The sequence below is a fragment of the Melanotaenia boesemani genome, chromosome 5 (genome assembly GCF_017639745.1).
Source record: "Melanotaenia boesemani isolate fMelBoe1 chromosome 5, fMelBoe1.pri, whole genome shotgun sequence".
Classification (NCBI taxonomy): domain Eukaryota; kingdom Metazoa; phylum Chordata; class Actinopteri; order Atheriniformes; family Melanotaeniidae; genus Melanotaenia; species Melanotaenia boesemani.
The window spans coordinates 19,822,977-19,840,264 of record NC_055686.1 but is presented as its reverse complement, the minus strand read 5'-3'; the positions used below and the strand labels follow the sequence as shown (position 1 = coordinate 19,840,264).

General features: G+C 38.8%; 2 protein-coding genes and 1 long non-coding RNA gene across 7 annotated transcripts in view; 1 reads left to right on the top strand and 2 right to left on the bottom strand.

Annotated features, from left to right (window-relative positions):
• The window catches only part of LOC121639663 (RNA-binding protein with multiple splicing-like), a 41,785-nt gene extending 37,445 nt beyond the window's left edge, over window positions 1-4,340 (top strand). For 2 of the 5 annotated variants that reach the window (XM_041985046.1, XM_041985044.1), the window contains exons 7-8: window positions 1,333-1,452; window positions 2,056-4,340. In XM_041985046.1, the coding sequence (XP_041840980.1) occupies window positions 1,333-1,369 (37 nt within the window). In that variant the 3' untranslated portion in view covers window positions 1,370-1,452; window positions 2,056-4,340. The remainder of the gene's footprint in view (window positions 1-1,332; window positions 1,453-2,055) is intronic. The other 3 variants (XM_041985043.1, XM_041985042.1, XM_041985045.1) reach the window with 2 other exon arrangements.
• Window positions 1,326-15,364, bottom strand: LOC121639666. Its single transcript, XR_006010235.1, has 4 exons — window positions 15,193-15,364; window positions 11,650-11,652; window positions 5,046-5,051; window positions 1,326-1,336 (listed from the first exon to the last, which is right to left on the bottom strand). It is a non-coding gene; the product is annotated as an uncharacterized LOC121639666 (long non-coding RNA).
• Window positions 8,395-9,993, bottom strand: LOC121639664 (fatty acid-binding protein, intestinal-like). Its single transcript, XM_041985047.1, has 4 exons — window positions 9,700-9,993; window positions 9,269-9,441; window positions 9,046-9,153; window positions 8,395-8,960 (listed from the first exon to the last, which is right to left on the bottom strand). The coding sequence occupies exons 1-4, from the start codon at window positions 9,764-9,766 to the stop codon at window positions 8,910-8,912; spliced, it is 399 nt and encodes a 132-aa protein (XP_041840981.1). The 5' UTR covers window positions 9,767-9,993; the 3' UTR covers window positions 8,395-8,909.
• Window positions 15,365-17,288: the final 1,924 nt, after the last annotated feature.

The following is a 17,288-nucleotide window of genomic DNA, read 5'->3' as shown; positions in this document are numbered from 1 at the left end:
ACGGTCAACTGTAAGCTTAGCTGAGAGGCGGAGTATCGGCCGGATAGCGATAGATGCCTCGGCTACATAACAGCATGACGCCATCGCAGTGCAACGCCTTTCATAAAGTATAACTTGTGTCATAGTTGGTTTAAACTGCTTTTAAAAAGTTTTAAATAATTTGGATTTCTGGGTTTTAAAATGGATATATGATAGAAAAATCACTTGCTTGAAAGCATATATTTTGGTATCTAAAGTCACTACTAACTCAAAAACAGAAAAATCCACAGCCCGAGTGTTTTGTTGTAGGCCCCAAAAATCAAAAACAGTCGTTCAGTGTGTTGTTCAGGTTTGCCGGATAAAGTTACATCACTTTCCAGTAATTCCATCTCCCTTTCTCATAATCTCAGCCCCAACTTCACTCTCAGATAATGATGCTATTCCTCAGAAGTGGGAATTTGAAACCTTTTGCTCTTTCTTTTTGCTGTGGTATGAACACCTTTCAGGATGGACTACCAGTACTTGGTTCAATGTTTTATATTCCAAGAAGAAAGCCTGACTTGATGTTCATAAATTTTTACCAACTGGAAATAGTAAAGTCAGATTTCTCCTTTGTCTTTGACTGAACCATCAATACAGCACATGCATTAACTAGTACAAAAACAAACATAAGTAAAATGTTGACTTTATAAACAGTATTAGCCACTAAAAAACTTAAGCAGAACACAGGACGTGCAGCATTTATGGAGCGGATGATATATCTCTGTAATATTATTACCCAGTCAGTACCCACTATATTCTGTTGTTCAACCATTTTGGCCAGTACAACACATGACTTGCAACAAGATACCTTTTCAATAAAGCATAGTCTAACTGTAGACGAGGGGAAATTTAAGCATTTAAGGATAAGATACCTTGTCAAGAAGTTGTTGGTTTCAGTTTGGTGTATAGTCTAAGCTCTTAACAGTATGCCCCTTATTCAGTAATGGCATCCTCAAAGGGTTACTGAGTACTACACATCTCGAGAGAGGCAGACCCTGAGGAAGAGAGGGTGGAATGGAGTCATGGGTCAGTCCATGCCCCTAAAATGATCCACTTGAATAGAGATGTAAGTGAGCAGGAAATTATTTAACTGCTGGAGCACTTCTGTTATTTTGACCAAAACCTCTCTCAGATAAATTATTAAGACCTCAGGAAATGAAAAACAAAATCTCTTAAAAGTATTAAACACACATCACTTAAAAAATCTTCATTAGTGGTCAAATGTTGTACAAGCAATAAAAAAAGAACAGAACCTCAGTTGCTGTCCTCCAGCAGTTCTGCCCAGTGAAACTGTCTACGTTGTGTCCTCAGGTTCCTGATGTGTGATGGTGGTCGTGGCCGGCTGTGACGGGCGGTGCTGATTGCCTCTCGTGTCCCATTAGAAACCAAGAGGACAGACCTGACTCCGGATCTTGGAGCAGCGCACCGTCGGTAAGTTTATGGCTCTCACTTGGCAACCATTGATCCCAACAGGCGATGATGAAAGGTGTAGATCGCACCTCGGCACCAAAGCAGTGTGCCTCTCCCCTGAGGCACAGTGTCTGATGTAAAGGTGTAGATATGTGGAAAAAGTGTGATTTATTTGTTGTTGTTGTTTTGTCATGTGTGTGTGTGTGTGTGTGTGAGAGAGAGAGAGAAAGTCTGGCACTTTCAGTAACATCTGGTGGAATGAACAGTACCACCAAGCCATATTGACACCGTGTCAGCTTTCATCTGTGTATGCTTGAGCTTTTTGCACAACAGAAATTGTTTTGAAAACAAACCTAGTTTTAGATATTTGTGGGATGAAAGTGTGTGTGTGGTCTTGCCATCAGAAAGGCAAATGTAAGAAATCGAGAACAAAACAAGAAGCATGGTTTATGCGTTTGTTTCTTCATTAGAGTGACTATCATTGTTTGTGATTTCATGGCTTTAAGAATCTGTTAGTGTTGTACAACAGTGCCACAGGATCCCCTGTGTTTTCATTAGTGTACAAGGTTCATGTGCAGTGACCATGGCAACCTCTTCCCCTTTCTTTCTATCTCTTTCTGTCAGGCAGCAGCAGCCTCAGGACATACTAGACCCCAGCCTCCATCGCACATCGAGCCCCCCCCCCCCCCAAACAAAGTCCTTGCAACTCCTTTTTTATACTGTTACGTAGCTACTCGGGATTTAAAGGCAGCGCTTTGGCTACACATCCTCTGACACATTCATAGCAAAGGAGCTCATGCCCTTTGTTTACCGATCGACCACATCGCCTTTTTAACGTTGGAAGATCTCTTGCTTTGCATTTTGCACATGCAAGTGTAAGAACTGAACCACCAGAGGAGTGAAAACATGTGACATGCAGCCACTCTGCAAAGCCAGACGAGTGGAAGTGTGGCTAAAGTGCTACTGGGTAATGTTATTATATGATCATAATTATTACTATTCTGTATATCATTCATATTAATGTTATTATGATTAATAAATACATGTTGAAGCATGACTTTGCAAAAAAAAAAGAAAAAAAAACATGCTGTACATTTTTAGATATTTTAAAGAAATACAAAAGGGTATTTTTGTAATCAAGACAATGTTGAAATGTTTTGATTGGTTTATGTTGTGCTAAAGGCGTGTGAGGAACTTTCATACTTTTTCCTCTTTTGGCATTTATGTTTTGTGCCATTATAAAGTGATGAGTCACCCTGACATACCAAAGCTGTCCTGTCGCTTTGCTACATGTCCTTTCTACATAACTGTAGATTTCAGTTTGCTTGTGTGTGTTTTTGTTTTTAACTGATGAGCAAACACAGAAGTCCTTCTTTGTCTGGTCAGCTCTGCAGTGATGTTAGTGTTGAGTGACAACCTGATCCAGCTCATAAATTTGGAGTTTGTGGTAATCAGATGCGTTCAAAGAGGCATTGACAGGAATAAGCCATTGCTGGTGAAGGTAGAGTGATCCCAGAGACGGCAAGACATGGCAAACTGAGCCCTGCTATTATTAGGAATTTGCTCCTTCATTGTGTAGCAGGAGGACAGAACGCAGTATAAAGAAACAAAAGACCAAAGGCATTTTTCTTACACTGGAGAGCTATCTAGGCTTGTGGAATTATTCCATTTCTGACTGCTTTGTAGTCCTCAGTCTGATTTCTTATGAAGTATGACATTATTTTGCTGCATGTCCCTTTTGGTGTCACTGCAAAGAGCCACTCTGCATCTGAAAGAATATTCACTTTAAGCAATTTGACTCTTTTATCTATTTTTAGGAAGGCAATGTGATTCAACCTGCTTTTGTAAAGTTTGAATTTACATAGTAATGATAGGGGTGGAAAAAAAATCTTCTTTTGTAATTTGGTGTCTTTCTGGGTTCTGCAATAATGTCTCTGCTGTATGACATATCATGAAGTGATCATATTTCTGCAACATTTTGATGCCAAAATTATCATTATTTTCACATTTGTAAAAAAGAAAATAAAAAAAAAGATTCTTGTACTTTTCACGTCACTTTTCACGATAATGTGACAATTACGAACTCAAATGCTGTAAGAAAACATTTCCCCTGCTATGTTTAGCCTAGATGTGTAAAATCATGTTGGGATGATGAAATAATGAAGTGAGTGTTTGTTATGAATAATGATAATATGCACCATATGCAGGTATATCATATCACCTGATTTTCTGAAGCAGTTAATGCTTTTACAGACATTTTTAAGCCCCATGTGGCACCAAATTTATTAGAACAAGTATTTATATAAAATGTGTGTGGATATGTGTGTGTGTTTTTAATGGGTGTTTTCTTTTTAAAATTCATAGATGATGCCCAAATTATAATTCATTGTAAGTATTATTGTAAGTTTAACTGTATATTCATTTGATAATTTTTCTATAGCTTCCTTTTTCTTTTTTTTGGGTTGTTTGTAGCTGTCTGATTGAAACAGTCTATATGTAATATGTGAATACTGTTATACCTACATAATTCACTGTGAAATCTAGAGAAAAATATGCTCCTTGAACAAATAGATTCATATCAGCAGTATGGTACAGAACTCCCTGGAAATTAAATAATGATCCCTTCTTCTGTCAATGAAAGATATTCCTTTACTTGGTTCAGTATACTGTGTGTAGCTGTGTGTTGTGCATGTTCACAGCATGTGTGTGTGTTGTTCTTTTTCTTTTTTTTTTTTCTAAATGCATACAATACTGTTGATATTTATGTATTTTAGCCACTGTAAGGAGAATTTCAGTGAATTGCAGAGGTTTGTCAGACTGAAACATAAAAAGCTGATCAAACTGAGAGGTTTTTATGAAAATGTTCAATGAAGACATTTCAGGCCATCTGCCATTAAAGATTGACATCAAGCTTGTTGTAATGACTGACTTATTTATCTTAAATATGTTTGAAATGTGGCTAAGATATGCAACATCGTAATTCAGACATTAAAGGATCTCAGCTTCCTCATGTAGCCCTACACTGTTCTTTCGCGTAGATGTCTTATGTTTTTTGCAATTCCAGTCTAGTCTAGGTATGTGTTGTCCTCACTTCTTCTACGATGTTAACAGTTCTTCGCTCACTTCTGTTCCTCCTGAAATCCTAAATCATGATGACTGATTTGAATATATATGACCTGAATCATCAAAATGTAACAGATGGGATCAGAAAATTATGTTAAAGAGACTAAACTGGAATTACTTTGCTAACATTATTAGCCTTAGCTTACCTGCTATCACAGCTAGCTATAAGCAATCAGATTGATGCTACAGCAATATACACTGGCCAGAAAGAAAAATTCCCACAAATGTTTCTTGTAACTGCCTTTAGCTTAGACAGTATTGTTGGTGACAGATGTTATTACAGACATACTAAAGCTATGCAGTAGGGATAAAAACAAATATAGTGGAAAGAATTAAGACCAGCTGAGTAGATCAGAGGGTGCCTTTTACCCATTTGAAAATCCACCTGCATACAACACACTTCTCATTGGTTAGCACCTCCCCCACAATCCCAAAAGACCATGAAAACATTATGTGGGATCTTATAAAATGGTTTGTGTGCCGGGGGACACAGAGACCTCCCTTTACCCTCTATAAGAATAGTCCGACAAATCCAGGAGCTGGCTACTCCTGAGACAGAGGACAGCCAATCTAGTTTCCGTCTTGACTGTCTCTGTTCTTTCTTGTGAGCTCAGTCACACCAGGTGGTACACAGCAGCTTCTCACATGACATGCACATTTGCTTGTGCCTCAGGGTCTTCATGCAGGGTGTCAGAGCAGAGTGAAGAGGGGGGGTAAAAGTGCTTTTGTGCACAAAGGTACATACTCATCAACTGGCAACACATTGTAATGGTGTTATTCCCTTTGAAAAGCCCATAAAATACCATAGGTGTTACTGTTGTCTTTGACTCACGGTTGCTGCAATGTACCAAACAAATGTTCTTGCTTAAGAGGATCTGCAGCTGCACTGAACCATCCAACTTTTGATTGAATTAATGCTTCCACCTATTCCTAAAAATGCTTCCATAATGTGCCCATGTTGAGTTTAATGGGCAAGTTCCCAAAACAGTTTAATCCCAGGTGGAGTAAAGAATAAAAACAATCAGATGGGAGATAATACTGAAAGTTTGATTTTCTGTTGACGATAAATCAAAATATTTAATTCTTAATCATTTATCGAGACCATGAATCTATACAGAGTCAAGGCCATACATAATTTATTTAGTTAAATATAGAAGTTATATTCTATTTATTACACAGCAGTCTAACACTGGTCCAACTGTCTCTTGGGATCAGAGCACTTTATTACAGTGATGATGTGGCAGCATTCCTGCTGCATTTTCTGTCACTCTACACTTCCTGTTTTATGAAGACCACCCGGATGAATTTCACAGATTTAGATCTGCAGTCTTCTCTGGATTCTGGCATCAGCTCCCCTTTGGTGAATTAGCACAGGCTCAGAACTGGCTAACAATGAAGCATACAAGTTTGGGCTGGGAAGTCACACATGGATCAACAACTGGCTGTGTATGGTGACTGACTTTGGGCAAGATAAAAACTTGGGTTAGGTTTCAGCAACCACACTCAAACCACTTTGCATGGGCTGATTTTGAGATCCTTCGTGTTATACTTGGGCAGATTATTACGGTTGACTCGCTGGACTTTTGTAGGCTGCAACCATTTTTTCCTACCCAACATAGGAAAACATACTGTGCTCCCTTAAATTCCTATGACAATGATCAGGTTTGGTAGTAGTCACATCTGAACATGTGGAGTATAGTGGCTTAAATTAAAAATGAAAAGTATTTGCATACAGTTTTCAGCTCTGACAAAGACTGAGTCATCATTCATTAGCGTGTGTGTGTCTGCAAAGGCCTGCACAGTCACAGTGTAAACATTGACGGGCCAGAAAGTTGCCATGCCTTCTTAGAAACATTGCCTAACCAAAAGCCCCGACACTCCCCACGGACACCTCTAATGTCTATGTGATCACCACTCTATCAAATAAGCGTAAGACTTCAGAGTGAATCAGTGAATTTGATCTCACAGCTGCGAAGGAATGGAGGGCGAGGAGCGGCTTCTGCCTGCACTGTCCTTTAAATGCTCCTCTTGTCCTCTCTGTCTTTTCCTTGTCCACCTCCCATTATTTCCCTCCTCCTCTCCACTCATCCACCACAGCTTCCTCCTCCCTTGGGTGGGCCCCCATGCCCTCAGTCTCTCAGCAATCAAAACACTGAAGACTGACTCTCCCACGGTTTTCCTGTTTCTCACTGATTTTATGCGGGTTCGGTCTACTCTACCAGATTCCAGATGATTAGATTAGATGAGGGAGATATTATTTTAATAATTTGGGTTGAGATCCAACAATTTTGTAGGTGTGTGTGTGTGCATCTGTGCAAACAGAGTGTGTGTCATATGATAGCCTGACTCAAGATGACATCATAGACCAGATGAGGCCCTTATCCACAAACAATAAAGAGCTCCACAGCACAACTCAGTGGTTTTTTAGCAACAGTACAGCATCCATCTACAATACAGTGCTGGGTCATTAACTGCTACATAAAAACAATGTAAAAGATTTAAAATCTATCTGAATGTATATACTGTTTTTTTAAGAGTAAAATCTAAATGAATGGGTTCTTCTATCTGTTACAATCTGTCTGACTATAGAAGATTTACATGTACTACTCTTTTATGTTGCTGCTTCAAGAATCCAGAGCATGAAATTCACTTTCCACATCAAAACATAAAGATGGGAAGCCCACCAGCACATTTCTCCCTTGCACTGAAATCTGCTCAGCCCTCCAGCATCTGAGGAGTGTCAGGGGACTTCCCTCCTCACTGTGGGATCAGGGGAAAACTGGTATTCAAAGCATCCTCTGCCTCTGAAAGATTAGAGTGGTGCATGGCAGGCTTTTACCATCCATGATACAGGGTGCCGCTAGGGCGGGTGCTATGATCGATCGATGATAGCCCTCATGTTAGCCAGTGTACAATGGGTGCACAGCAGGTATGATTATAGTGGTTGTTAGCTATCAGTTGTACATGATTTATATATTCTGGTCTTATAAAGCAGAAACACAAGAAATATAAGTTTCTCTTGAATGTTGCTTATGATAAAGCTGCTGCTGATAATGATGTAATGGTTAAAGTATGATAATTACATCATACTTACACTATATTTACATAGAGGAAAGGACAAACAATGATTATTATCATCAAAATGGGATTTTTACTTAATTTAATTATTTTCTCTCCCTGGGTCAGCCAAGCTTCCATATTATTTCCTAACTCTAATACACACACAAACACACATACACACAAAAACCCCACTCAGATGGCATCAATTACTACTCCGCACGTTTCTGACCATTTAATATTATCTTTTGCTGGTCCAAAAAGTGGAAACAGATTGCCCCCTTGTGGCCACAAAGGCTCATTGCATGCACACTCTTATTTTTTTCTCTTCATAACCTTCATAACCGAAGGGTAACATATCTGGGATTTTTTTTTTTTTTTTTTTTTTTTGCACTGAATGTAATGCATTGTTGGCTATATCATGTGATTTACTCTCATTTTCTAAGGATATTCTGTACTCAGAGAGCAACACATGACAGCAGATGACATCTCTGTGAAATCACACCACAGCTGTTGCCACTTGGAATCAGGCCTGAAATGCTGTAATATTGCAACATTAGCATTTAAATCCTCTTAATTATAAAGATAACAAACCTAAGAGTCTCATAAAATATAATCACCAAGATATGATCTTTGTAATTTGTACTTTGTACATCATAACAATCCTCCTGACATGGAAGCTGCATAACCTGCGAGGTTATTAGCAGTCATATTTCTGCCATTTTGTTTATCAGGCTGAACTCACATTGGAAACAATACATCAATTACCACAGACATTAAACCTCAGTGACACAAGTTGCTTTAATAGAAACATTAGTGCAATTTTATTATTCCCCCCCCACCCCCCCAACTCTTTAGACACTAATTGTGTAATATTAGTGATGGCCTGTTGTGCTGTCTACTCAGCCTCATATAATCCATTATGAGCTCACTTGGGTACATAACAACTGCAATTCACAGTTTGGTTAACTTCAGCTGACCTGTCTGACCCCGTCTGAGGAAAACAGGTGATTCTTAGAGCTCATGTTTCATTTAATGCATAAGAATTTACCATAACTGACCAGCTCATGGCCTTTTAATATAGGAGCAACATTTTCTTCCACATTGTGTCCCAGATGTAGCAGCAGTGCAGCACGGTGACGATGACTTTCCTTCAAAACTTTACAAAAAGTAAGACATTTTGAGGTATGTGTCATAGAAAATCTTTACATTGAAGTCTTAATTTAGCCTTGTACTATTGTTAGAAAAGATATTGTGTCATTTATATAAAAATAAAAATATGAACTCCAACATCCAGATTACTGCTTCTTGAAAGTCCTCTTTGCATCCACCCCTTCGTAGTTGTAGCACTGTAAGAAAAATGCAAAGGTGTGGCCGGTTTATGGAGACTTTTATTGAGAATATTATTGGCATAATATGTTTGTACTCACTGACCTGCACAAGCTCCCCTCCCACCAGAGCTCTTGTGGTGGTCAGGACTTTGTTGTTGTCTTTTCTGGTGAATTTGCCTTTCATCGCCTCTCCCTCCATCTCCCATGTACCCTGTTAGAAAACATATATCTGCTATCCATCTGCTTTTAAATGAAACCACATTTTCCTAAAGCAAACCATTTCTTCTGATGGTTTAGTCATATCTTTGTTACTTTATTCCACTCACCGAGACTTCAGTGCCATCAGCCAGGGTGTAGTCAAATGGGACGCTCAGGGTGAAGTCGATCTCCTTGGTTCGGAAAGTGCTGGACTCTTTGATGTGAAACTTGTCTCCAGTCTGCTCAATGGTGATCTTCAGGTTGTCGTGCTCGGCCAGTTTACGTTTCACAACATTGACACCTTTACAACAGTTCAAAGAGACGAGATTGCTCCATTTATGGGTAAAATACAACATTTTAAACAAGTGTGCATATCCAGTAAACGGTGCTATTTTATTTATTTATTTGGTTAGATTGATGAACCCTTCACTGCTCTGTGTAACACACACACAACCATGTCAGACCATTTGGAAAAACACAATTCAGCAGCTACATAATGCAGCTGAGATTGCCCTCTCTAACTTCATCATAAAACACACACATCCGCTCACACACTCACCCATTTGCTCCATGAACTTGTCATAGTTCTCATTGCGGTCGACCTTCCAGGTTCCATTAAACGCCATGGCTGCAGGCTTGTCGGGCTGTGATAAAGCACTGGGACACTGTGGGACTGCGAATGCCCTACTGGCCTCTATTTATGCACAGCCCTTCCCCTCTCACTACAACCCCCTCTCGCCACCTCCCTGGCATGGAAGATCCTCTTCTTTATCTCACTGATTATCTGTCTGCTGATGTAGCCTTTCAAAAACTGTGTCAATTGTAGGGTGATTGCTGCACGACCTAGAGGGCATGATGATAAATAACAAGAGGGCAACTCCCCTCAGCAAATATGGCACAGCGAAACACTGTCACACTGTTCTGCAGGACAGGGGAAAAAAGAAAGATCTGCTTGTGTGGTTGCCCATTGCAGTCACTCAACTGAGCCTCTTTCTGTCCCCCAGTTTGTGCCTGGCATGAAAACTATTGTTTTAAAGCGGCAGTCTGAGTTTCTCTGCGTCGTATCAGACTCCAAAGACAACATATAATAATTCAGACTTGACATTTTTTTCAGATGAATTATTGTGTTTGAAGTGCAAACAACACTCTAATTGTACTTCAAACACAATGCTTTTGAAATACTATCCCTTCCTTTGGTTTTTAACTGTATCCCATAGTTTTTGAGTGGATTAGTGGGCAATTTTCCATCGTTATACTTCAGTATTGGTGCAGATAAAAGAAAAAGTAGATGAGTTGTTAACTTTGAAGATTTCTTTTTCATTTTCTTTAGATGTACTTTAATGGCAAACAAATCTAACTGGTTGAATCTCCATATTTACTGAACAAAAATAAGATTATAATCAATCTTATCAACCTTGTTAGAACAAGTTTACATGTATTACTGACTAAAAAACCAAAACATTTCTTTACACTACATCATTGCAACTTTTTATTGCTTTACAACCTCCCTCCTAAAGGTTCCCTTCTGCACTCATTGCTCAAAAATGGTGAAGTTTGGGGTGAAAACTAGCAGATTATTTTGCATGTGTTTCATGATGTTGTTGCTAACCATAAGAGGAAAAACTAAATCATTTTAAAGTAGTTGAGGGGGCAGCGTTTGTGGGTAAATCATCTTCTGTTGAGGTATGTTTGAGCAAAGGCCTAAAAATTAAGCACAGGGTCCAAAGGGTTTAAATGGGCACTTAAGTTTAAGCAAGAATGTTACATGATGAATCTACTGATGATGACCTCGTCATGCTCAGGAAAAGATAGGGAAATGTATTTTGTTTAGTAAAACCATAATTCACAACCCCCCAATATTCTGCACATATTTCTTAAAACAAAATTACTGTAGAATAATGCATACTTTGAATGACAGAAAACAGCTAAAATTTTAAAAACAGTAGCAAGTTTTCCAGAATATTTGCAGGGTGAGGACCAGTTTATATGCAGTTAAATTGGATTAAGCATGTTAGAAAACACAACAACATTACCGGCATTGTCCTGACAGAACTTGCCATTCAGCTCACGTCCCTGCACAATGGGGCGCTATATTGTATCTGCATTCTTGAGAGAAAAAGCTGTGCACTCAGAGCTGGACTGTCAGATTATGGACAAGAATACTGACAACATTGTTCACGCCTCAAAGAAGGTTCCTCAGCTGCTGTGAAATGCCCCTTCCATTTGTGTAAAAGTGCAATACTACAGCAAAGGAAAGACACATAAAGATGATGCAGTCACAACCTTGTTTTTAAAGATAAGTTCACCTCATTAACGAGCTTTCTGTGTTAAGTAACAAAGCCATGCAAAACATGTGCAATCTTTGGGTGCAAACAGAAATAACTAAATTATGTTGTCCCCAAGAGTATAATAAAGACGCAGGGCTGCAAATGCAGCTGATGTCACCTAAATGTTTTTAAATGTAAATATATATGGACATGATTTTTGTACAAGTTTGCAATTAAATGACAATCTAAGCTAAGCTAATGTGCTTCTGCTTACACAACTTGCTTTAACACAAGTATAACTTGTGTTAAAGGGAAATGAGCTAGTGTAAAATTAGAATTGTGTCTCCTTTACCTAATCTCTTTTACTGCTGTCAATAAAAAACAGCTTGTACTTTGACTTTTGATTGAGCTAATCTGATAGTATGTGCAGATGATCATTATATCTTAATAATTATGTATGAGACTGCCTGCAGGTGCAATAAAGTTTTATATACAGCCCTTTATGGAAAAAGGAACCACATCCTGCCCACCCATCCTCCTAAACTTTCAACATGTTGACAACAGTTTGATACAAAGCAACCAGAAGAGATTTTTCAGTTTTTTTTCGCCTTTTGATGTCACACAACGCTTAAAAAGAAGATGATATATTTATATATTATATTAAACATATTTAACATTTTAAATAAATTAGGGCTGTCAAATGATAAAAAAATTAATTAATTAGTTTAATAACAGCTTTCAAATCATGATTAATCACCATTTGTGACTATGCCTGAAATTGTTTTACTATAATGTAACAAAAGAATGAGCCAATGCTAAAAATATTTAGTCTTAACTGACCTTCCTTTGGGTAAACGTCAGATGTCTAATGGTCAGTAAATGCAGCATGTAATGTACTTCTATATGTTGTTCTAAATCATCCCTACCATATTCTAGATCATAATTCAGAATTCATGTATCATCATCTCACCAACCGTCTCCATGGCGTAAAGTTCTGTCATGAAACAATGAGATGTGACGACTGAAGTTAAACAGCCAACATTGATCAAGAAACTCTGATAAGACTGATGATCTGGATAAGACCAGGTTTTTCCTTTTAGCATTGAAGTGTGAGTGTTTGTGCAGCAGTGATAAAAGTGCCCCATCACCCAAAGTAAACAACTGTTGATAAAATAGATCATTTACAAGTTTTTTTTCCCCTTTTTTACATTGGATGATCACTTTAGTTGTAATAATCAGTTCAATATTTATGTCCATTGGTTGCTTCATTAATGTTGTCTTTATTCTCAAATCCATCAATAGAGCTAGCCAGCTCATCTTTTCCATCTCGCCTCGCCATGTCTGGCCATCATAACAGAGAAATGTGGATGTATGGGACTTGTCATGCTGCGCATGTGTTAAAGGGGTAGTGCACCCAAAAAATTTTGAGCTACAAACAAAACAGTATTACTTTGTTGCGATGAAAACTACATATACTGTGGATAAAATTTGTATTTTTTTTTAATCTATTTTAAAAATGGAATTTTGTGTGTAAAAAATGGCTCATAACGCCCTCTACAGGGTAAAACCAGGTTATGTTTTTCATGACATAGACAGGTTATCTACATCACGAGAAAACTTTTAAAACCTCACGTGGTTTCCTATACCTTGCAGGCATAGAAAACCACACCCACCAACGCATATGAAGGGATGTGAACTTACATAGTGTAGATTTGCTAGTTTCAGACATCTGTTCTTTCACATAGTTTCTGATGAAATATTCCTGCAATGTGTTGGATTTGTGCTTTTGAGGGGTGTAAAAGTAACACCGGAATTTATTCTTTACCTTCTGATCCTCATCTGGCCACAGACAGCAGCTCAAATCGTAGCAACGGCAACTTATATATACATATGTGTGTGTGTTTGTGTGTATAAATAACACTTATATACATAATGCTTTTAGCCCTGTAACAAAAATATTTAAAATGTTAATAAAATCAAATTTCCATCTTGATTTCAGCACAATTTCTTTTCTTTTACAGCCATTTTTTAAAGATGTGCTAGGGATCATTTTCTAAATGCATGACATAGTTTTGGTCAAACATAAGACGTTGCATCACATTTGACTCAGTAATATTGTGGCATACAGTGCCAAATACAGTTTGTAGTTGACTGAGTGGCTTTCCAAGTGTCCAGGTCCTCTGGTTGGAAAATAATCCCACATAATGTGCAGGAAGACATTACACCAGTTTTTAAACCGCTGTATTGGGCATTTCAGAATTGATTTTAAGGTTATTTTAGAGATTTAGAAATGTCTCAATGGTCTTGGGCCTTTTTATTTATCTGACCTACTTTTAATTTTTGAGCCCTCACAGACCCTTAAGTTGTCTGGTACTGGACTTGTAACTGTTCCTAAAGTCAGGACTAAAATTTACAGCGAGGCCTTGTTCCACCATTGTGGCGCTCGTCTGTGGAACCGCCTGCTAGAGAGCATCTAAAACCTGCAGGACAGTGACCCTCAGAGAATAGAAGTTGACATTCTTGTGTTATGGTACATTATATTATTAATGTTTATCTTCTCAATGTCACGGTACATGGGTTTTGTTATGTTTGTGTTTTGTTTGTTTGTTTGTTTGTTTGTTTTGATTTGTTTTCCCTTTCTTTTTTTGTTTTAATTTTGGGCCCTGCAGTATGTCCAGGGTGTACCCTGCCTCTCGCCTGCTCTCGCTGGGATAGGTTCCAGCTTTCCCCATGACCCTGAATTGGAATAAGAAGCAGTAAATAAAATGAATGAATGAATGAATGAATGAATGAATGAATGACTGCAAAAAGTTTCAGGTGTACCAAAACAAAATTGTGAAAATGAATTTTCCTTTGAAATGATGCAGCTGTGGCTCTAAACCTCTATTAAACCATAGGACAACATGCAAACATTAACCCAGCTAAGGCCGACGCTGATAAAGTAAAACAGAACAAAATGTGGATGTTTTAGTAAAGACATTTCAGGGAAGGTTTTTAAAATGACATTTTTGCTACAGTTTGCCACCATCTGTTCTCAAAGTGCCCCAATTTGGGGGACCTCAGGTTTAGATCTATTATGAAAAATCTTCAACAGAAAATTACTAAACATCACAAAAGCTTTTATCTGAAATGGTACTAATTTATTTATTTGAAAATCTTAATTTAAAAACCACTCCAGTTCACATAGTCCCACAACAATGGGAATTTATGACTAAACAAACACCAGCTAAAGTTAAAGCTGTTTATAAAATGTTAAACACTCGAAAACAAACACTGACGTTGTTTGGATTGTGTCCATTTTTCTGAAGTTTTGGCCTGAACAAGTCATCTTTTTCTAACTTTTTCCATTCATCTGCTATATAGTGGAGTCTATTAGGCGATAGGCAGGGGACACCCTGGATAGATCTCTAGTCCAGTTTATTATTTTTTTTCTGACCTCTGAGAACTAAACTGATTTCCATTTATTGCAGTGCTGCATTCCTTTAGTTATCCACCAGAGGGCGTTGCAACACAGTTTGTTCCAGTGATGCTTTAACAATAAAGATGAAGTGTAATCAACACAACTTGAAACATGTCAAAGCATGTCTAAACATCAGACTTAAACACCTTTGATGTCTGATGGTGTTTTGCTGCTACTGTCACCAGAAACTTCTGATGTATCAGATGTATCAGCATCAGCACCGGCTCCCTTCAGGTCTGCGTGCTGAGCCCTTTGCTGTATACCCTCTACATTTGACTGTACCTCAGCATACCACAGTAACACCATCGTCAAGTTTGCTGAAGACACCACAGTTGTGGGGCTCATCTCTGGGGGGGATGAGTCCACATACAGGGCTGAGGTGGAGCAGCTGACTGGGTGGTGCAGAGAGAACAACCTGCTCATAAACATATCAAAGACCAAGGAGCTTATCATAGACTTTAGGGGGAAAAAAAACAGACATTCCACCACTGTTCATCAGCAGGAACTCTGTGGAGAGGGTAGAGGACTTCTGCTTTTTGGGAGTCCATATCGAGGAGGACCTGATCAGGACTGTGAACACCTCTGAGCTACAGAAGAAGGCCCAGCAGAAACTGCACTTCCTGAGGATGCTCAGGAAGAATAACATCACCCAGAGGCTGCGGGCATCCTTTTACAGATGCACTCTGGAGAGCATCTTTGTGTACTGCATGTGTGTGTGGTACACCAGCTACATGGTGGCTCAAAGGATGTCACTGCAAAGGGTCATAAACATGGCCCAAAAGATCATAGGCTGCCCTCTCCTCAGACTGGAAGAACTGCACCGTTCCCGCTGCCTCAAGAAGGCTGGCAAATTTATCCAGGACTCCTCTCACCCCGGTCAACACGTTTGATCTGTTACCGTCAGGCAGGCGGTACAGATCCATCACTACAAGGACAAACCAGTTCAGGGTCAGTTTTTCCCCGACAGAAGTAAGAGCCCTGAACAAAGGATTGAGTAGTTTATAATTCCACCTCATGTGCTTTAGTAAGCTGCCTCATGTCTCTTTATTTTACACTGAACACCTGTGCCTTAATTAAAATAAGACACTGCAATAACTATATTATATATTATACATTATACTCTGTATAGTTTTACTTTATTTTATTTTGGCTTCTGTTCTATTCTATTCTATTCTATCACTCCATCTAGTGGATGTCTGACATGGGTGCTCTGCGGTATCACCTCCAGGCAGAACTGCTCATGCTCACACAAAATGAGCTTAAAATATATATATGTATATATTCAGATTTTAGTAGAACATCTGGACTGATCCCTTTGGCTTAGTTTATATAAAAATAAAGAACAACTATTTGCATGATTTGGTCTAAACCCTCAGATTCTAGCTTATTAATTGAAAGCACTCAGTTTGTTGTGATTTTATGACTTTTGAGCCAGACAAAACTTATGCTTGCAGTCCAAAAAGTGTGCACATCCATACCCTAAAAAGAAAAAGAAAACAATCCTGGCCCAAATATATCCCAGAACCTCTGGTGAGTGAGTGAAAGTCAATATTTTTGAGGCTTTGCAGTGAGGCAATATTTGAATTTCAAATGAGCCTCAGACAGTAGAGAAAGTGAGCATTCAGTCACCCCAACAAGAGTGTGCATGAATGATGAAGAAGCAGACGCATGACACAGCGCTGACCAACAGCCGGGACATTATGCTGAAAGAGAAACAGTGTTTCAGTGAGGGGAAATGGGATAATTGATCCAAATTAGGAAAGAGTGACCCAAAGCACTTTGTGAGTGCCTGCGCAAGGACAAATGTAAGCAGTGTTAATGCATCACCATAAATGAAGGATCTCACTACTCTGCATGAATGAATGCAAAGATTTAGTCACTCAAACTAATCTGTGTTGGTCCACACAGCACAGGGTAGAGTCACATTATTCTAATTAAGCAACAGGTGGCACATTTTAGTAATTTCTATGTAGTTTGAGTGTTTTACAGCATTTTAAACTTCTTCCATAACACATATTGTAGTACCGAAAGTCCTGAAATAATATACTATCTTGTTAATAGCCTCTCCCCTATCTCCCCTATTCAGAGGTTCACTCTTCCATATTTATTTTCCTGCGTTGACGATGCATTCCAGCTCTGAGTGAAGGATTACATGCCTGGCTTAGCATATATCCTACAGCCTCTGCTGAGGCTGCTGCTGCCACCCACTGCAAGACCTCTGCTGCCCTGGAACTACCAGCATGGTTCTGCTGTGGGCTCACAAATGATCCAGGACTGTGGCGCCATGCAGTGCCACACCTTTAGCAGACCCGATACCCCTCTAGTAGGCCTATATGTAATAAAAGAGCTGGATGACAGAGTTGCAACACAGCTTTTTATAACACACATGTTACCACTTTTTATGTCTCTTTCTTCTTCTTG